The sequence below is a fragment of the Trachurus japonicus genome, chromosome 7, assembly GCF_045865225.1.
Source record: "Trachurus japonicus isolate A0001 chromosome 7, Traja_1.0".
Taxonomy (NCBI): domain Eukaryota; kingdom Metazoa; phylum Chordata; class Actinopteri; order Carangiformes; family Carangidae; genus Trachurus; species Trachurus japonicus.
Genome location: NC_140913.1, coordinates 27,906,912 through 27,927,991, shown reverse-complemented (window position 1 = coordinate 27,927,991; position 21,080 = coordinate 27,906,912). Strand labels below are relative to the sequence as shown.

General features: G+C 42.8%; 2 protein-coding genes across 14 annotated transcripts; one reads left to right on the top strand and one right to left on the bottom strand.

Moving 5' to 3' along the window:
• Window positions 1-377: 377 nt before the first annotated feature.
• Window positions 378-5,602, bottom strand: cnbpa (CCHC-type zinc finger, nucleic acid binding protein a). Of its 10 annotated transcripts, none has more exons than XM_085782622.1 (5): window positions 5,543-5,602; window positions 3,199-3,319; window positions 2,852-2,917; window positions 2,502-2,718; window positions 378-1,367 (listed from the first exon to the last, which is right to left on the bottom strand). In XM_085782622.1, the coding sequence occupies exons 2-5, from the start codon at window positions 3,314-3,316 to the stop codon at window positions 1,250-1,252; spliced, it is 519 nt and encodes a 172-aa protein (XP_085638748.1). In that variant the 5' UTR covers window positions 3,317-3,319; window positions 5,543-5,602; the 3' UTR covers window positions 378-1,249. The 10 variants fall into 10 exon arrangements, with proteins under 10 accessions (XP_085638748.1, XP_085638756.1, XP_085638753.1 ...); XM_085782630.1 differs by having other exon boundaries at window positions 2,502-2,700; XM_085782627.1 differs by having other exon boundaries at window positions 3,205-3,319.
• On the top strand, window positions 5,100-21,080 carry raf1a (Raf-1 proto-oncogene, serine/threonine kinase a). Of its 4 annotated transcripts, none has more exons than XM_085782619.1 (18): window positions 5,100-5,175; window positions 9,158-9,258; window positions 12,210-12,436; window positions 12,595-12,707; window positions 12,849-12,951; window positions 13,040-13,197; window positions 13,646-13,735; window positions 15,352-15,505; window positions 16,279-16,303; window positions 17,121-17,230; window positions 17,351-17,468; window positions 17,672-17,756; window positions 17,873-18,049; window positions 18,131-18,177; window positions 18,301-18,419; window positions 18,517-18,648; window positions 19,565-19,699; window positions 19,809-21,080. In XM_085782619.1, the coding sequence occupies exons 3-18, from the start codon at window positions 12,236-12,238 to the stop codon at window positions 19,947-19,949; spliced, it is 1,908 nt and encodes a 635-aa protein (XP_085638745.1). In that variant the 5' UTR covers window positions 5,100-5,175; window positions 9,158-9,258; window positions 12,210-12,235; the 3' UTR covers window positions 19,950-21,080. The 4 variants fall into 4 exon arrangements, with proteins under 4 accessions (XP_085638745.1, XP_085638743.1, XP_085638742.1 ...); XM_085782617.1 differs by lacking the exon at window positions 5,100-5,175 and adding an exon at window positions 15,989-16,108 and having other exon boundaries at window positions 9,152-9,258; XM_085782616.1 differs by lacking the exons at window positions 5,100-5,175; window positions 9,158-9,258 and adding exons at window positions 10,040-10,508; window positions 15,989-16,108.

The window sequence follows — 21,080 nt, the reverse complement described above, 5'->3', positions numbered from 1 at the left end:
TGTGACTCTTCCACTTAGTTCTTTTTTCTTTTCTTTCTTTTTAACCGGAGATTACATGTAAACAAAAACGTGCATGTGTGTGATTGCACGAACAAGTAAGTCCGGGGCACGTTTCAAAAACACACGTGGCTGAGAGTCGAACAAAAGGCACAAAACACCAGAAAACAGAAATTTATGTGGTTCAAAACAAAGCAAAAATCCACTGAGTATATCGTTTAACCTACAGTTGAGACTCAGTGTCTATCTTGATATGGACTTCTTTGAAGACTTAAATCATTCAGGCAGATCACCGGAGACCAAACACCTGTAAAGGAAAAGCATTTTAAAAAACGAGCTTTACAACTTGTATTTAACACAGACAAGACAGACACAAGCTCTTCCCCGTGCTCCTCCAGCTTTATTGATAGTTTAAAATTACATTTCTATTTTCTAGGACTTCAGTTGCACTTTCCTTCCGACTTAAAAACTGAGTACAAGCAAATGGTATTTATACAGTAGTCTAAGTGATATTGTACAAAAATAACATTTTGATTTCTGTGAAAACATTTTTCATTCCCAAATAACTCCTAATTCTGCTGTTCTGACAACTGTTCTTGATGTTAAATTTTGCCAAGGTAAAAAAAAAAAATCCAAAGCCATTTTTAAAAGGAAAAGTCTACCTTGGGCTACCAAGTGATATTTAAATTGTAAACAGATTTCTATAAAAGAACGTGTTTCTTTTAATACCTCCAAAATTTTTATATCTTAGCAATATAACATGTAGTTAGTTATCGCCCTCAATTGCTGCTTTTAGGGCTGAAATGCATCATGTTATGAACTGTTTCCATGTCATACTCTCTTGGCCAACTCAGATCCCACTAAAACAAACCAAAATAACCATACATGGAAGTTCGGTTTCTATTTACTCCCTTCTTCTATCTCATTTTACTGAGACACACTTCCACAAGCTCAGAGGTCCTATAGATTCCCATATGTTTAGTCCCATTTACTCATCTCTGATCACCAGTGGCTTGGAAAGGGGGGTTCTTTAACAAAGCATTATACATAACACCGCTACCAAACTAAAACATTTTTTGTATTGAATGCAGAAAGATATTTTTTTCACCCCTTTCATTGTATTACATGTCGAGAGGCTCACTGGCCTGGGACTAGCCTCTGTTAGCCAACCTTTGGCCAGTGAAGAGGATTCAGAGAAAATAATACAACCAACCATCAATCTGAAAAAAGGAGGGGCAACAGAGGGCACTGATTATGCGGTGGCTTCTATGGTGCACTCTTTTGCCAGGTGGCCCGCCTTTCCGCAGTTGTAGCAGTTGGTCTCGCTGGCTTTACTGCAGTGGACAGCAACATGACCAATCTCGCCACACCTAGGGGAGACGCAACATTATAGAGTTAATATTCTCAAAAGTGAAAGTGAAAGTAATACCCCTTTCCCAATGGCCAAAAGACCCGTTTAAACCAAACAATCGGCTTTTGGTGGCAGTGGGAAAGGCGCACCGAGCGGGTCGACGCGGGTCAAACGACTCGGCAAGCGACGCGGGTTAAAAAAGTCTTTAATCGGCTCGGCTCTGCTCGGCTTGCAGTGGGAACGCCGGACCCGCGTCAACCCGCTAATTTACGCGATGACACTGAACGTTACGTGACGCTACGTCATCGCGCCGGTCGCGTCTCATATCACGTACCAAAACAAAGCTCTGCTCCGCTCTGCTCTCATCCGAGACTGGGATCAAAACATCAGAGAACACTGACCAAAAACGATAGAAGAAAAGAAAAGAAGCGACATCTGTTTAACTGACGTGTTGTGCCGCGGACGTCCGTCATCCGGCCGCAGCAGACTCTCTGTCCTCCGCGGTCCTGGTGCTCCAGGTCAGCCAGCCAGAGAGTCTGCCTCGACGTACGGACACTCCGCGGCGGGCGGCTGTGGCATGACTGTGTGTGTCTCTTGCACCGCGGATGAGAGCGGGGCGACTGGTTTATGCTCTGTCTGATCCCTCAGCGGGGGGTCAGACTCGGCTCATTTTAGTCAATGGGAAAAGGGCCAAATGCCGATTGTTAGCGGGTCGACCCGCGTTTAAAAAACCTGCGTCGACCCGCTAATTTTAGTGCGAAAACGGCTTAAAGCAGAAGTAAGTGATATATTTGTGTTAATATAAGTCTTAAATAGTTATATCTTCCGACAGCAATCACTTACATAGAGTGTTTGGTCTGAAACACGGGTCTGTCAGTCCCTCTGCTCTGCTCTGAGCCGAGGAGAAAACATTTATCGTATCCTACAGTTTTTATCCAATGAGGAGAGAGAACGGCATGCAGGGCTGTGTGTGCAGCCAAGGGACGCCGTGAATGTGGCGACGTAGGGACGAGGACTGTTATGGTGAGTTCAAGGAAACTCGTATTTTTCCGACCGTGAAGTGGTACCATTTCGATCGGACCGGACCACCGGACCACTTACTTCTGCTTTAAGTGAGATTACTAGAATAATAGAAAACTGTCAAATCACTCACCTGTAACATTTCACCTTATCGCAAAGTTTCTGGATGTGGCCAAACCCACCACAGGAGTAGCACTTCTGCTCGTTGGCATGATCACAATCACGGGCCATGTGACCAGCTTTGCCGCAGGTGTAGCACAGCTGCTCCCTCTCCTTTTTGGGCTCCTTGCAGTCCCGGGAAATGTGGCCACTCCTGTGGCAGTTGTAGCACGCTGCAAGGGAATAACTTCCTGTCAGAAGTTTTCAGGGAAAGGCCATTGGGTTGTCAACATTTCTTAATTGTTATTACTTTTGTAATCAAATACAACTTCACAGAAACTGAGCAAACATGAACGGGATTAGAACCAGCATTAGAAAACACACCATCCTCAGTTTGGTCACAGTCCCTGGCCATGTGTCCTTGGTCTCCACAACGATAGCAGAACAGCTCTGTAGGGACAAAGGCACACTGGTGTAAAAATTTGAAGCGACAACATGGTTTGTAAGCCATTCCTTTTACCCCCCAAGTGAGTCTCCTCATAATATATATATACACACATACATACACACACATATACCAGCAGAGTGCTGTGCTGAGGCCCACCCATAGCCCCAAAACTATCGCTATAAGTGAGTAAAACATGCAGTACTGTTAAAAATAGATCACCGTGCACCCTAAGTATTCTGTAATCATTATCTCATGCCGGTGCAGCCTGTATAGTATATAGTACCCTTGCCTCGTCCCCGACCCCTGCCGCGTCCACGTGCACCACTGGCATTAGGACAATGCTTGATCCAATGGCCGGAGCGGCCACATCCAAAACACTCACTGTTGCTGCTCATCTCCATTACCTAAACAAAAAGAAAAAAAAACACATGACCCATATTAGTAAACAGAATTCAACTTACAATAAAGTATTTCTAAGCTTTTATGAACACCCTGTGTAGACTGGACACACCGATGCTGTGTTTTTCAGCGGTCCATCTTACCAGGATTTCACACCAGCCACACAAAGGAAGTCTATTATCACTTATTAGATTGGCATGTACCATCTTCATTTCCCAGAAGGTTTTGTGCTGACTTAAATTAGCTTTGACCCTCAGCTAGACAAGGAGTGCGTGCATGGGCATTCTTGCAGACAAAAAGTGATGTTTTATTGATGGTAAATTTAACTGCACAATCATACCTGTCACGAGGAATTACACAGAGATACCACTTAATGAGGTTTTCATATTCCAGATTCTGGTTCAAATGAAGCTTAGCAGGCAGCTTCTCAAACAATTAAGCTGCTTACAATGACATTAAAACCTAAAAACATTAATATAGCGCATGACTCTTGTCAGGGGCAGCTAAATCTGTTTAAACTACTTACAGACTTATTGACATAATGCGCCTAGGCTCTACCACTGGGATGTTGTATCATTTGTCATATTTGGTGTGAAAGCCTCAAATAATCTGGCACTTCACTGGATTGCAGCTGTTCACACCAGCACTAGCCGGTAAGTGAACAACTGATGCACATGTAGGTTTTTTTTTCTTCCTTAAATGGTGCAGCCAGTGTACACAAGGTGTCATCAACGAATAGAATCAAATAGCATCTGGGGGGAAAAATGATTTTACCAGTTTTTCCATATCAAATTATAGTGCACAACTCACATCAGGACTGCAGGAGTCAGTGGTATGACTATGGGATGGGATGGGAGGGGAGGGGGGGTCTAATCTACAATCAGACAAAAGGGGTAAATTTGCAGCTGTGGAGTCTATCAAAATCGGCCATCGCACTACAACTACCTACTAAACTAACTTACACGATTTCCTCAATGGAATCATGTTGTGATCGGGCCAAACTTCAGTTTGCTGACTGCTGCTAAAGACATCAAGTCAGGAAGAATGTGAGTCAATGAGTAATCAAGGTCCACGCAGTGAGAGCCCAGAAGACGACGTGGGATGATGACAGCACGAGGCAGATAGATAAGAAAAGAAAGAAAGAAAGAAAGAAAGAAAAACTACTTTGGTACAATCGGCTAACTTGTTGCTTATAATTTATGCAGTTGGTCATCCAAATGTCCGCCGGGCCTCATATTGTTTAACTTGCATAACTACATTTCACCACCTAATCAATAAAATATTATTTCTATTGTAGCCACATGGGCGCTCGTTTCCACCAGTTCTTCGTCTAGAATTGGAGACAAGTAAAAAAAAAACTCAGCTTATTCTCCGTTACTCAGCCCCAATATGTTGCTACACGCTGCTGCTGCTGACTGCTACAGAAATGGCTGAGGGAGAGCATGCCGTGGTGGATTGTATGCTAATTTAGGAGAGCTAACTCCAGAGGGCAGTCAACACCGCGTCGTGTTGTGTTGATTTAACATCTGCTAAAACATCCAAGCCCAAAGTCTAAACCACGGTTAGGATAACTCGACTCGCCTTTTTTACGCGTCTACGGCCGCGGCGGCGGCGGCGGCGGCCATCTAAGCTAGGTAAATAAAACCTACACAACGTGATTCCGTCCTGTCTTTTTTTTTTTTGAGCTCGCAAAAACAGAAATCAAATGCCAAAGGTTGAAGCTACGCTAACGTGGGCCTAGTCAACTTGTGGTGCTGCTGCTGTGTCTGTGCTAGCACATGATGCTAGCACCATCACCTCACGATCACGACCAAGAAGCACGGTTCCGTCGACGATCGAGCTTCATTTCTCCGTTAAGAAAGTGAGGATTCAGCTCTTATAGCGATAAAGATTTACCGTATATTATTCCACGTCGGCTATCCACGCGAATATACCGTGAAAACAAAATTTCCCGCGCAGGGCGCACATACACACACACACACACGCATACACAGAGACGCACGCACACACACCAAAGTCGTTGTGACGAGCTAGCGTTAGCAGGCCGGACCGAGGACCCGATGCTCCGTGAGTGAGACCAAACCAAACCAGCGCGTTTGCAACAAAAGAAAACCCGACTACACACCTCGTTTCCCGCTGTAGTCAATTTTAACACGACACAGTTTCAAAGTTTAGACACACACAACATTTCATGAGTAAATGCATTTTAGTACCGTTTAATTGCTTACCTCGCTGGCTACCTAGCTATGTCAGTGTTTACGCCTCCTTCTTTGCGCTACATGCGGTGTGAAGCAGGAGTTCCTGAATTGTCATTCAGTAAAAATCTGCACAGTCATTGGCCACCTACTCGGCCAGCAGCCAATCAGACACGAGAATGTCTGGACACCGCCTCTATGACTCAGCCAATCACGGTGATGGAATGGCCCTTTTCCCTAAATCGACTAACCCTACTTAACCCTTGTGTGGTGTTCATATTTTTGTTACTCAGCCAGTGTTCGTGGGTCTGGTGGACCCGCTGCATTTTTGGGTCTCCAAATCAACACAATCAAACAATTTTATGTTAAAATATTCAACAGATGTTTACTTCATCCCAATTACAAGCCATATGAACAGCATATATGGTTAATATTTGCCCTTTACCTTTGTTGGATCACATTCATGAATTAATATGCTACTCGTTTTTTGTTAGTTTTTTTAATAAAATGTAGGCTAATAAAAAAAAAAGAAAATCAGTTATAATCAAGATATTTAAATCAACAAATTTACAAATGAAACAAGATTTTTCATAACTATTGATTTTTAACTTCATTAGAAATGTTACCTATTCAGGCCAGTTGACATAACTCAAGCTGAACACATAGAGTAACCATCAGCCCCATCGAACACATTGCCATTTCACACCAGCCTATACAACACATGAGGGCTGCCCCTCATGTGTTGTATAGAGAGTTTTGTGTGGTTTTTGTCACTGTCAGACTCTGAATTTTCAGAATTGTGGTCCTCACATTCTGAAACCTCTTCTTCATCATCAGAAGCTTGTCTCTTCCAAAATCAATTGCAAGGCCCTCTCAGCATAATCTTTTGGCCGTCTTGATCAGTAGTGATCAATTGGGGCGGGAATGGCTCAGGCCGTAGAGCAGGTCATCCAGAGGGTTGCTCTGTCCTAGTCGCTGTCGTAGTGTCCTTGGGCAAGACACCTTACCCACCTTGCCCCGTGTGAATGTGTTTGAACGTGTATGAATGATCATGGTGGTGGTCGAAGGGGCCGTTTGGCATGAAATGGCAGCCACACTTCCGTCAGTCTGCCCCAGGGCAGCTGTGGCTACAGACGTAGCTCACCACCATGTTAATGTGTATAAAATAAATAATGGTTTCTGAGTGCTTTGGGTGCCATGAAAGCGATATAGAAATCCAAGCAGTTATTAGTAGGCTATTATTTGATAAGGAACCACCCTGGCAAAGGTGTGTCCCGCCCCCCAATTTGTAGGTGGGACAGAGTATGAGTGCTTGAATTGACCCGAACACCCTGTATGTAATATAAACGTGTAGGGGGGGTCTACAGTGTGCGGTCATTGAAAATGAGTTTTGATATATGTTCTTCACAGAAAATGAGCCAAGGCCAGTGAATCTGAGTTTGAAAAAATAATGTATCATTTAATTTTTCTTTTGATAAAAAATGAAAACGGGTCCCACAGACCCGAACACCACACAACCTTACCTTATTTACTGCCTTACTTTTAAAGCAGATATCAGCTTCACGGCCGTTTCGGCTAATGCTGCGTTCAAGGCAGGCTTTTGAAACCGTAAGTTACAGCTTCAAGTCACAACTACGACTTGGTAGCGTTCCAGGTAACCCGTAGCTCGTGTTTTTACCGTCCTGTTGTCTGTGAAAGTTCCCTATAACGGCCACTCGTAACTTCCGACCCGTGAACTCGTACCAGATCGAACTGGTATGACTTCACAGGAAGGAAAAACACAAAGTACGAGTTTCCTTGAACGCACCATGAGTTAGCAGCCCCCGCCCTTGTCAGGCATCAATTGGTCCTCGTGCTACGTCACCACATTCACGCGCATCCCTTGGCTGCACACACAGCCCTTCATGCCGTTCTCTCCCCTCATTGGATAACACTTGTATCCCACAAGGAAAATTTTCTCCTCGGGTTACAGCAGAGCAGAGTGACGGAGAGACTCGTGTTTAGGCTGAAATACTTCATGTAAGTGATTGCTGACGGAAAATAGGACTATTTAGGACTTATATTAACAAAAACATTCCACTGATATCTGCTTTAAACATTAAAACTTTTTTTTTTTTTTTTTAAATTGCAAACCTTAGGCCGTGTTATTGCGTCATTAAAAGCAACATAGTTACATTAGAATTACTAAATGTTTCTACCATTACAAAGATCATTAGGTAATGCAAATTATTATGTGTGTGTACTGATTATGTATTTATTGTCTATTTATTGTGGGACATGTAGGCCATACAAACCACGACAACCTGCTGCTCAAAATGAATTGCCCCCTGTGGGATTAATAAAGTTGTTTTGAATTGAATTATAATAATTCATGCAATACTTTCCAAAATATGAAAACAAAGACTTTTACAAGAGCTTTAAGATAAAATCACAAAAATGCCACTGCACACATTCATCAGGAATTGCTGAAGGTTTTAATATGATCATTATTTTTTTTGTTTTGCCTTAATTTATCAATATAAACTGCTTGAGATACAGTAAATCTAAAGGTAGCCTATGATAGTTTTTTTTTTAAGCATAATGATGTGTGTAGGCTAATAACTTTTCTAAACTCTCCACTAACCACTTTCAGCCATTTTAATCAAATTGATTTTAATCTAGCTATTTAATTAATAGCAGTGCCTAAGGCATAACTCTGACTCACATTTGTAGAGTCACAACTTGTACAGAGATGCCAGTATATGGTAAATCTCTCACACCTTTAGTGACAACAGATAAAATATGAACTTTGTCTGTGAACACCCCAAAGCTAAACTAATGCAACAAAACAGACATGTTTCTGCAAACTTAAAGCTAAAATGTAAAACAGAAACCATCTGGAATTGTAATGAGAGTGTAAAGAGGCCTACATCAGTCCGTGGTCAAAACAATCAAAGAGATGTGTCCTTTTGATTCAAAATGGTGATTTTCCAAACATATTTCTTGTTAACTCTGATGCAGACTCTTCTTGGTTAATGATCCCTGGCTGCATCATATTTTGAATACAAGAGGACTGATAGAGGAAACAGTCCATGGGAGCTGCAAGCATCTCAGCTAACCGGCCTGAGTGCTCAGTCAGATCAATAAGTAGGAAAAAAAAACATTCATCTCAGTCTTAAGGTGGCTTTTGGTTATAAAGCACTGCGATAGCAATTTCTATTTCCTGCAGTCTCCATTTTACATCTCACAACCTTTAACGCAAAGTAGGGGGAAAAAAGGACAACCTGTGGCACATCGATCGATGATGAGCTCTTTAATCATGACATCCCACTGCTCATTGAAATACAGTGGTATTGTTGCATGTGGGGTGGGGTACCTTAAAACGGTCCACAATGACAAAGCCCTGCCCTCATCTTCACAGAAACAGTATTTGGTATTTCTGCTATTTGTTGGATGGGATATCTGTAAGAAAAATGCCACTTTCAGAAAAGCAGACTAAATTGTTAAGTAACATGGGAAGATTGAAAGTACAGTATTCTGTTAAATAGGGACAGATAATGGGTCTATGAATCTGATTCCTGCTGCTTTTGCTTCTTTATGGAAACAATATGTCCTGAACCTATCAAGACATATTGACCAGGGATGTTTATGAGACTGCTTTATTCTCAGATGGTGTCAACTCCAGCTCGTTGAGAGGACCTATGAGCCATCTGTGATTAGGGGACCTCAGGGGATCCAGACTGGGATGCTACAGAGATGGTGAACACATGGTGAGTGTAAAAGGCTATACGGTTTCACAATGGTAGACTGTTTCAGGGTCAGTTTGGGGAAAACAATAAGCCTATGTTTAAGCCTGTTTTGTTGTTTGGAAACATTTCATATCCGTGTAAATTTAAGACTGCAATTCTGTAAGGTTTTTTTTCTCCCCCAAATGGGTTTATTGTAGGCTGTAACTTGTTCTCCATATTGTTTCCCGCTGCTATAGCCTTTCTCAAGTTACAGTAACCTCTTGTTGAACATATGTGTAAAATGTAACATTGCTGTCATGAATAACCTACTATAGGCTACATCTCCAAAATGATCCCAAGGTTTCAGTGCTGCACTGTCCCCATGTGTCCAGATGATGGTGCACTTGGAGTTAGTTAACACTTGGTCACTCCTTCTCTCCAAACCGGTAGTGGGCCTCTTTTTTATGCTTTTCAAAAGATACTGTTGCAATTTAATACTTTAACGAATGCACATTGAAATCCATTAACGTTTCATAACTCGCTGCGAAAACATAAACCTCCTGCAACATGAGCTCCTGGGCTGGGACTGCAGTCTCAAAGGCGACATAGGTAACAGAAATAGACTTTAAATGTCGGATATGCAAAATGTTATCACGTAGTAAGAGCCTGTCATTTAAAATAATCTACTGTAGATTTTCTATAAGAGCAAAAAAAGAAAGAAAGCAACGGTAATACCGAGGTGGGAGGGCTTAAGTTTGTGTGCTATAGTTGCGCAGTGTGAGTGATGCTTGCAACTCTTGTTATGACTGCAAGGTCCTGTTTCAATCACTGGCGTCAGACGGACGCACGACACCAACTCAAACCTTTTCACCTTCTCCTCAACAAAGTAAATATTGATTTGAAAAGCGAAGCACCGACGAGCGATTTACTGGAGTTTTAATTTGAAAGTGCTCCACACGGGACTCCAAAGAGTATATCCCTCTCGTCGTGTCACTTTGAGGGTCCGACGGGATTTTTTTTTCTTTCCTATTTACCGCGACTGGGAGATAAAAACTTTTCCTCTTATTATTTTAGGTGGCCAGTAAAAGTGGAGACCCGCCTATGGTCTCGACGTCTCTCGGCGTCGCTACATTTGACCGGATACAAGTTTTAATTTGACACGGTTTCAGGGGTTTTTGTAGCAACTTCGACTTTTTTCCTCTTTTCTTTGAATGCGTTGCAAATATGATGATGTCACCGACGCCACTTTTTCCTGAAGTTATGGCGGAGCACAACTTTTCTAACTTCTCTTGGTGAGTACACACAGGCTACAGGCTCCTAGCATTTGCTACATTTTGAGTTCATGGTTTGAAACGATTAACTACAACTGTTTAACCTCTTTCTCCTCAAGGCACACGGACAAGAAGAATGTAGCGTTTGTGAAGCAGTGAAATTTGAATGGAAGGGGAATAGAGCTACATGCATTGAAGTTTTAGCGATATAGTTGGCCTCTTCCTAAGGGCCTACGGGCAATTTCACAGTTATATCTGGATCTGCTCGGCCTTTGATAAAACATACGTGGTAGGTAGCAGCTTCTGTAGTTGTGCACACGTTTCAGTTGTAGTCGCGTCGTGTTGTCATTTTCCTAAGAAGTTTGATTTAATTGCGAAGGCGATCTGTAGTCATGCCCAGTGAGGCTCTCAGCCTTAACTCTGCCAAAATATGCTAACCTGCTGACATTGATCTCACCTACATTTCTGACTTTGGACACTGAAGTGAAGCTCTACAGAAAGTCTTTATGTGAATGTAGCACTTGCCCGTGACTTTGCAAAGTTTAGTTTGACTGTGTTTAACGCAGACTGACCACTTTGTGTGCAACAAATCTAAGCAGATGAAGTCTAATTAATGTGGACTTCACATTCTTTGTGTTGATACCCTTTTCTGGATGGATCACAGCTCTTGTTTTGAACACAATTCCTGCAGCATGGTGGGAAGGGTGGGAGACTCACAGTCCTCCAAGTTCCTGCTTTTCTCTACTAGTGACATAGGCTACCGGTGTGTCTGCTGTGACAGCTAACCACTAACTACAGTAATAGTCGGTGTTAGCAGCTCTTTGTATAAGACACGCCAGAAATAATTAAAGAGGTTTGCAGGGTGAGAGTAAACACACTGAAAATGAATACCAAGAATTAGAGAACCTTCTCGGTGGGTGTATATATATACACACACACATATATTGCCCTACATTTTGTATTGAAAACAAAGCAGAAGAGGGAAAGTACAACTGGAGTTGTAACAACTCAAGTGTTTTTTCCTCAGGCTACTGCCTGACTGACACATGTCAAGTGTTCTCCAAAGCAGATCATGTTTTGTTTACCAGTTTTGTTCCACTGTGTGTAAAAGTGAGTTTTAGTTGTGTGTCGTCTTCATTCTGCTTCTCACTGGTATAGGTAAAAACCAACCAAACGTGGTATTCTGTAAATAACTAGTTCAATATCCACTAAACAGGTGAGATTGTATATATTGTGTTTAGTAGAATTGGCCCTAATCACACGATTATATAAGAGGGTTGTAGTTGGTGAGAATATTTTTGGAGATTATCTCTGATAAATCCTCAATGCCCCAAACCAGTTCTCTCTTTGTTTTGCTACCTTTCTCCCTGCTGTGAAAACTTGACACTTAGACAATCTGTTCTATCTGATATGAACATTTTAAAGCCACATTTCAAAACTACAGGGCTTAGTGTTTGATAATATAACGAGAGATCTCACAGAATCCATTTAAACTTTGATATGGAGGAGTGGGCTTATTCTTTTTATAATTGAAAAGATTTACATAGTATTTCATTTACACTTGCATGCTGAGTCTGCACATCACCAACATACTGGCAAAGAGAGCTTATGTAATATTAATTAAGAAGCCAATTGGTGATGGTGATGTGTGCCATCAAATATTCTGAGTACTAATACTGTTTGTGTACGTGTGTGTTTTTGCTTTTCTCTTTTTTTATTCAGACCATTGAGAGCACTTGGCTTTACTAATGGAGCACCTCCAGGGAGCGTGGAAGACTCTGAGCAACGGCTTCGGTATGAAGGACTCTGCGTTCGAGGGCCCGTGCCTTTCACCAACCATAGTGCAGAGCTACCCCTGCCAGCGTCGCTCCTCAGATGACAGCAAGATGCCCGACTCCAAGACTAGCAGCACCATCCGAGTCTACCTCCCAAACCAGCAGCGCACAGTGGTGAGTTAATTTGCACCACAGGGTAGAAGATTTCCACACTTCCACTTACGGCCTCAGTAATACTGCACTGGTGCTCACTCAGTTGTTTAAAGGCCTATGAAGCTGTTTTACTTTCTTGCAGGTTAGAGATTGAGTCCATCTGTTTGTTTGTTTCTCAGGTGAACGTGCGACCGGGTATGACTCTGTACAGTTGCCTGATCAAAGCATTAAAGGTGCGAGGTCTGCAGCCTCAGTGCTGTGCTGTGTTCAGGCTGCATCCGGGACAGAGGAGGTGAGCGCTGGACTGTTGTGGGTTTGACACCAGGGAAATGAGATCGGAGTTTTGCATGGCTCACATTCTCTTTTGTTCATTCAGTTGTTTTGTCGCGGTGACGACCAATCATGTAAATCTTCTGTTTTCTGCCTGTAACAGTAAAAAATTTCGCATGGATTGGAATACTGACTCCACCTCTCTGATCGGGGAAGAGCTGCTGGTGGAGGTTTTAGATCATGTTCCTTTGACAACACATAATTTTGTGAGTACCTGAAGCATTTATATCCTCAACCCTCAAAGCGTAACTGCTGAAGAAATGAGTATAATTTTTTTTTTCTCCTGTTTTTTAGGTTCGGAAAACATATCTGAAGCTGGCATTCTGTGATATTTGCCAGAAGTTTCTTCTGAACGGTTTCCGTTGCCAAACATGCGGCTACAAATTCCACGAGCATTGTAGCACCAAAGTGCCCACGATGTGTGTGGACTGGAGCAATATCAGACAACTCCTGTAAGTGTCTGCAAGTTGAAATGGAAGCATAATGTAAAAGGGTCATCGATAACTTGAGCAGAGAAACTTAACCCGTTCTCTGTGTGGAAGCTTCTAGTTTGATTACATTTTAATCGAATTTAATCTGCATTGTGTAAGATGAAGGAGAAAAAAAGGAAAGTAAGCTGTAATGATATTGCAGATCTTGACTAGGTCAAAGCTTGCACACGCTGAATATGGCTTTGCATACTTGCACTGAGAACAGAGGCTTGTTACTGTTATTTTGCATGCAGGCTGCAGGACTATAATGATTCACAGATCTGTATCATTGATGGTGCAGTTAGAAACCCTTTTACATGACTACCGCTGCAGCCTTTGGCCGTCAGCTGTTACTTGGTCAAGCATTCACACACTCCAACACACTGTATACTACGATCGTTTCCTACCTTGTTTTGCTCCGTGTGTGCAGGCTGTGTCCAACACCTGGTGAGAGCGGTGCCCCTTCCCTGCCACCACTGACGTCCCGACGAATGAGAGAATCCTTAACACGGTTTCCAAGGCGAGGCAAAGTTTTCATCTTGATCTTTTCATATTCACATTTAAGAAAATATTGAAACAATATAGCACATATGTACCACAGAATATAGATTACATGAATTGTGGGTATTGTGACCTGATGGTCTGTGTATTTCTTGGACCACCAACCCCTGACAAAAGCAGGAAGTAGTAAATCTACCTTTGTAGAGTCTCTAATTTTTAAATTACTGCATAATGAATTTGAAATGTTGGGTGGGTTATGTATTATATGTAGAGTTCTACATAACCATTGACATCTTCTGTCGTTTGGCATGTTGATCGCCACGCAGTTCGATTTATATCTAATAATCCAAGGGGATTTACAAGTACTATTCACACTCCAGTGGGAGATGTAGGAATAATCACTAAGAACTAAATGCGTTCAATCCGACAAAGTACAAGGAGATCAGGTAAATAAAATGTACAGTAAGTGCAACTGAGACATGTCAGGGTGTAAGAGAATCTGAGCAGAGAAGGTGTTCCTGAGTTTGTCGAGCGTCAGATGATTCTTTGGAGGAACGCAGGGGCTGAGAAGAATAAGCTGTATGATTGATTTATGTTCTCATTTCTAAAGTACCTTAATCTCAATTGAATCAAATCCAGCTTTTAATGACGTTCCCAGCTTTATGGGGGCTTACCAAGGCCGAGGGCTGATGTAGTGAAAAGAGCCCGTTGTTTCAGAAGCCCTTAAAAATGGTTAAAAAGCACTCTGAGCTGCCAAAGTATCAAGTTGTTCCACGCAGAGCAATCTCAAACACTCTTTTGAAACATAGTTTTTCGTTGCCAAAAGGGGGATTGTTCTGAAGGAGCACACTCCTATGGTCATACGCGTGATGTAATGTGATCTCTGTTTACATACCTCATTCAGCTGGAGTTCCACTGTCCCCATTTTAACCAGCAGCTACAGCACAGCGCAGGTACTAGTCCACTTAAAGGAGGTGCACCAAGGCCTTTGAGAAAAATTCAAAGCTCTGTGTTTGATTTACAGACACTGTGCAGTTCTTACTCGTATTATTTTGGATGGTTTAACTTGATGTTACGCTTGTAAAAGGGAGCATCTCGAGGCAGACCAATATTTGGATTGTTTGGAGATTAACATATTTGGCTGGTGAGCTTTGTACTCCTCAGCTGAGCCAGTACAGATCTTGGCATACATGAAGGGCAAAATACCTCTGCAGTGTCAAGAAAGCCAAAAAAAAGGGGGGGTAAGAGGGAAGGCCATTATAAAATGAACCAATAACTACTTCCTCTTAGTGCAATTTTTCAGTCTGACTTGTTTTTTGAGCTGTAAAAACATGCTCCCAATTGATTTTTTTTTTTTTACGTGTATGGTACCAGTTTGTCGACGGCACAACATAAACAGATGAGAGGCTAAGTGAGAGAAAATGACAGAAATGAAACCAGAAAGCCCCCGCGCCAGCCGCCACCACCACACCCACAGTGGCCCAATTTTAAAGAAGTGACAGAATTCAGCATCTGTTATTCTGTTAAATGTCAGCGATGTGTGTGTGTGTGTGTCATTTTGAAGCAGTGAAACGAGCTCTAGTCAAACAATAGTCGCTTGATTTTAATATTTGTTCCTCGTTCACCTTGTTCCAGCTCGGCCCATCGATATTCCACCCCCCATGCCTTCAACTACACCACGCCCTACCCACCCACAGGTGGCGGCCTCTCCCAGAGGCAGCGCTCCACTTCCACGCCCAACGTCCACATGGTTAGCACTACCCTGCCTGTAGACAGCAGCATGATTGAGGTAACTACACACCACATGGGCCCCTGGGTACTCCTGTAGGTTCAGGCGGCCACTCCTAAAATATCTCCTGCCTGAGAGTGATCTTGCCCTCCTACGTACATCTCAGGCATTCCAACTATCCTCCCCGTGCTCTTTTCTATCTTCTTATCTCACTCTGTGTTAAGTAATCCACCTGGACAGGGTTGAGCCTGTTTGTTTTTTTGTGTTATTCCCCTGATGGCATCTTATTTTAGTGATTTTAAAATGTGTGACACTTGACTTCCCCCTGTTCAGTTCTAGTTTCTGCTTTTTCACTGCCACTGCTCTTGCATAATCGGCTCACTAGTGTTGCATGCTTCATAGAATATTTCCCATGTATTCTGTCCACACAGAAACCTGAGCATCACTCACTCTTTGTCATTGTTCCTTCCTCACTTTACTTTACTCTGTCCCTTTCCCTCCTGTCCTCACTGGCCTGTTGTATTGTACCCTGTTGGGGAGTAGCTAGACTGCCTGAATACCTCCCCCACCTCCTGGTGCCATAGATTCTGGCTGAAGAGGAAAGTAGGTATTGTGCACTTCTCCCAGTCTTTTGTTGAGGCCTCACCTGAGAGTCCAGAAAAGGTTAGAAAGCAGAGTGACTGTGTTCAGTCTGAATGGCATGCCTTGCAAACAGGCTATCTGCATTCACTTCTTAGTATTGAAGTCAAAACCATGAGTGACAGCAAACAATGTGTGTTTTTTAATGTTTGAGCGAGCTAACAGAACTGTCTCTGTGTTTTTTTTCTCTTTAGGATGCAATGCGTGATCATGACTCGGGTAAGTGCCCACTCTGCCTTTTCATTGGCCTCATGTCATGCACTTTTGTGCTGCATCACACCACCTCCTCCTCTCACGCTCACCAGCACATCTCTCCCTTCAATCGTGAATTGACGTCGTGTTCAAATTTCAAACTTCTTTTTGCGAATTTACATCAAAGCCTATCCCCTGCCCACAACCACCGAAACCGAGATGTTTCTCATCAAAGCATATGAAACTGAAGCCTACCCACCATATTTAATAGTCATTTCAAAATAGCTAAGCAGCAGAGAGTAATAATGTGAGAATAATCTGGACGTGATAGGTCATTAAACGAGAAAAAAGGCTCTGCACAGACTTTTATCATCAATCTTCATACATTTTTTTCCGTTCCAACGGTCTGCTTCTGTACTTGTCCATTATCAAATGTGACGTCTGTGTCAGAGATTTGGTTTACTGTTGCCAGACGCTGCTCTCCTTTTAGAGGGTGAGACTGATACAAGTGAAAGCTTGCAACTTGAGAAGGTGGAGAAACGGGACAAAGTCAAATTCTTCAGTATTTGCCATATAGTCCAGCACATGGTGTGTTTACCCTTCTGTAGAGCATGGCCAAATGTGAATTATTATATCCCACTTAGTGTACATTTTATGGTCACTGTCTTGCATTATGCATTGTGCAGACTGGCAATTTCAGGTCGCTTGGGCAACGTCCAAAATCATTATTTGGAGTTAGCCCTCTGACACACCATAAAGTCCTCTCCTTATTCCTTCTACAGTGTAAATGATTTAGAAGTCACCCATCCTGAATTCCCTGTTTGTTTGTTTTTTATTGCTGAAGGTGGGAGTTCCCCCAGTCAGAGCCCCACAGGCTGGTCCCAGTCCAAAGCCCCTGCACCTGCCCAGCGAGAGAGGGCCCCGTCCTTCAACACGCATGAGAAAAACAAAATTGTAAGTACTTAGTCTTGTCTTGTATGACGTATGTAGAAGAAATACCCCAATGTTGGCTTAAGAAAACCGCCAGTGTTCAATCTGTGTCACTCACATCCGTTACGTCATTTTCGATTTCAGAGACCCCGAGACAAGAGGGATTCTAGTTACTACTGGGAGATTGAAGCCAGCGAGGTGTATCTTAACTCCCGCATCGGCTCAGGCTCCTTTGGAACTGTATACAAAGGGAAATGGCATGGTAGGAATGCATTTTAGATTGGGCAGGGCACTTTCAGGTGTAACCACAAACACTTTCACAGTTACACATTGCAGGCAACCGTTTGACGTAAGTTAATTGATGCATGAAATGGTTGCAAAATGATAAGTGGGCGTATAGCATTGCTTTTTTGTTTGAGCTTACAGTAGATTTTTCTGATCTGATTTTGAGTATTTTTGTCACAGGTGATGTAGCAGTGAAAATTTTAAAAGTAACCGACCCCACACCGGAGCAGTTCCAGGCATTCAGGAACGAGGTGGCCGTCTTGAGGTAAGAAAACGCTGGATGACGCAGCAAGCGTTGAACTCTGTGTGCGCATCATCTTCATCGTTCAACTTTTATCTTATCTTTTGTTTTGTTGATTTCCTCTTCCCCCTCCGTCGCAGGAAAACACGACATGTCAACATCCTGTTGTTCATGGGCTACATGACGAAGGACAACCTGGCCATTGTGACCCAGTGGTGCGAGGGCAGCAGCCTCTACAAACACATTCACGTCCTGGAGACAAACTTCAAGATGATCCAGCTCATTGACATCGCCAGGCAGACAGCTCAGGGCATGGAGTAAGTCCTGAAGTGTGACATTTTTTGCACTGAAGGAAAACAACAACAACAATCTGGTCTAATTTCTTTCCTTATTTCCAGCTATCTGCATGCAAAGAACATCATCCACCGCGACATGAAGTCCAACAGTATCTTTTTTTATCAGCTACGTTGAAGTCTGTACTTGTGCCTTATGGATGATGTGGATACAATTTCTCAATGTGCTGCACACTAAGTTTGTTTTAGCTGTAAATTCCTTGACAGTAGTGTAGACATCTTCTTGCACGAAGGGCTAACGGTGAAAATTGGGGACTTTGGCCTTGCTACGGTGAAGGCCAGGTGGAGCGGCTCACATCAGGTGGAGCAGCCGTCTGGATCCATTCTCTGGATGGTCAGTATCACAGCAACAACAACAGACAAAGTAGCAAAAAACAAAAAAAAGAAGTACTCAAGTACTCATGTTTATTTTGTATTTGTTGTGTCCACAGGCTCCTGAGGTTATCCGGATGCAGGATAACAATCCTTACAGCTTCCAGTCTGACGTCTATTCCTATGGAATTGTTCTCTTTGAGCTCATGACGGGAGAGCTCCCATACTCCCTGATCGCAAACAGAGATCAGGTAAAGTTTAATCGTTTCTAGATGTCGTACTGTATTTCAGGCAGTTTGGCGGTAATGCAGCTCATGCATTTACAGGCTATAATGAGACTCGGTTGTTCTGTCCTCCACAAACTTTATCTTTTTATCGTTTTATCTTGCAAAACCATTTTGCAGACGTGCACAATTTTGCTACATTGGTAGATTTGTTCATGTCAAAAATAGCCGTACACAGCCGCCACAATCGGACACGTGTCTCGAGCTCTGGTCCTCGCCTGGGTCCCAGTGTCGGGCTGCAAACCAGGCCAGAAGGTGGTGGAAAGACACTGGGCTGCTGTCTGAAGGGGGTTGTGGAGCTGGCCTAAGGCCCATCATGGAACAGAGGCGGGCGCCCTGGAGCCACTGGCCTAATTTTAGACCCCGTAACACAACCCTGTACGTGTGTGAGAAAAGGGGTGCTTGGGTGCGCATATGTGGTCTGTGGTTTTTTGTCCTTTTACAGGCCACAAGACCTGGTCTAGATCGTGTCTGCCTCCTTGTTCAGTTCGGTTTACTGCCTGTATTGGAGTCAGGCTAAAGTTGCTGTACAAAGTGTGCCCATAAGTGCTGTTATGATCCACTGTTGTACTCCTAGTCTCCTTGATACTGTAGAATGACTTTGTACTCAGCTGACCTGGCAAGCACATAGAGTACTCCTATCATCCTTTATCTCTGCAGCATCATGCACTCATGCCTTTACAATAGCTCCAGTGTTTTAGATGCCTGTCACCTTAGACTCACTGGCCATATTTATAAAGTATCTCTGAGGTGGACTGCTGACTGAGTATTGATCAGGTGTCTCTGACTATCGCACAGACCTGGATCAATAGTTCAACTTTAAAATATTTTATACATTTTCCCTCTGTCTCATCTGTTTTTTTTTTCTGTGACTCTCCCTCAGATTATTTTCATGGTTGGAAGAGGCTACTTGTCCCCAGACCTCAGTAAGCTCTACAAGAACTGCCCCAAAGCCATGAAAAGGCTGGTGGCTGACTGCATCAAGAAGTCCAAGGACGAGAGGCCGCTCTTCCCGCAGGTGAGCCGCCTCTGTCGGTAGTTGTTTAGATCAAACTGGATCTGGATCAAGAGTGTCATATTTGACTAATCTTTTATTTTTCTTCTCATTTATGATTTTTTTTTTTTAGATCTTGTCCTCCATCGAACTTCTCCAACATGCCCTCCCTAAGATAAACCGCAGTGCCTCAGAACCGTCCCTGCACAGAGCCTCTCACACTGAGGATATCAATGCCTGTACTCTGACCTCCACCAGACTGCCTGTTTTCTAGAAGCTCAGACAGCCCTGCCCCTCCTCCTCCTCCTCCTCCTCTTCCTGCTCTCGTTCCATTTTCCCCTCCTCTTTGAAATAGTCCAAATGCTCAGTGCAACCAAATTCTCTACATACATGATGCCAATATAGATCTATAAATGTACATACAATCATACATAAACCCAAGCTAATCAAGAAAGTATCAAAAGGAAATGAGGGGAGAGGGAAGAAGTGCATCTGAGATTAGCGATGGAAGGGAGTGAGTGATGATGGGATTGCAGCAATGGGATGTACACATGAAGAGGTTGGCATAAAGATACATGGAGGGTGGTGTCTTGCTTATCACTGCACGTATTAAGAAGTATTCAGCGGCTCCACGGTGGCAATGCATTTGGTAAAAAGTTGTAAATACATGCACGCACACCTACCTAAGACAGCGATAAATGGACATTGAAGGAAGCTCAAGACAGACGGACGGGTCTCTCTTGGTTCAGGTTCTGTGATGTGAAGCACACCCTTCTATCTGGCCGCACTGGTTTCTGATGAAGAGGACCTTTAAAAGCTTACCTGCCTTAAGAGGAAACAAAGACTGGACTAAGATCCTGCACAACTTCTTTTCCTCGTGTTATCACAAACAAAGCCGTTGGATGTAGTCCATTTAGTTGCACAATAGTAGTTGATTTTACATTGTCTTAAGTGATAATGGAGTAGATATGGGAAATTGTCCTTTTTTTTGTTGTTGTTGTCATTGTCTTTGACTTCTTTCTATTGTGTTCTTGGTTTTTTTGGGTCTTTTTTTTTTTTTTTTTTTTTTTTTGGAGGAATTATAGCCTGTCAGACAGCGAGCATAAGTGATGATGGAAAACTTTGCACATTTTAGCAAAAGCAATGGTTATGTTCCAACAGTAAACACAATGGTTTCCTAGCTCTTGAGTAAACTGATCTGTAGATACCCACACATTCTCACAGTCCTGTCATGGGTAGGTTATCATGAGCTGGACATTTGGGCGGTCGTCTTAAATATTTAAAATTGATTTGGAAACTAATTTGTATTTGTTTATCATGTCTCTTTCAGGAGGTTAAACGTTTTATTGTGAACTTGGTGAGAAAGTTGTCTATTCAATATTTTAATAAAATTAAGTTAAATTTC

Coding starts and splice junctions, on each gene's coding strand:
- raf1a (XM_085782617.1), top strand. CDS start 12,236: ATGGAGCACCTCCAGGGAGCGTGGAAGACTCTGAGCAACGGCTTCGGT. Junction 18,050..18,130: donor CAGACAGCTCAGGGCATGGA/GTAAGTCCTGAA, acceptor CCTTATTTCCAG/CTATCTGCATGCAAAGAACA. Junction 18,420..18,516: donor CTGGATCCATTCTCTGGATG/GTCAGTATCACA, acceptor TTGTGTCCACAG/GCTCCTGAGGTTATCCGGAT.
- cnbpa (XM_085782622.1), bottom strand. CDS start 3,316: ATGGAGATGAGCAGCAACAGTGAGTGTTTTGGATGTGGCCGCTCCGGC. Junction 2,918..3,198: donor GGGTCGGGGACGAGGCAAGG/GTACTATATACT, acceptor TTGTCCCTACAG/AGCTGTTCTGCTATCGTTGT. Junction 2,719..2,851: donor CTGTGACCAAACTGAGGATG/GTGTGTTTTCTA, acceptor AACTTCTGACAG/GAAGTTATTCCCTTGCAGCG.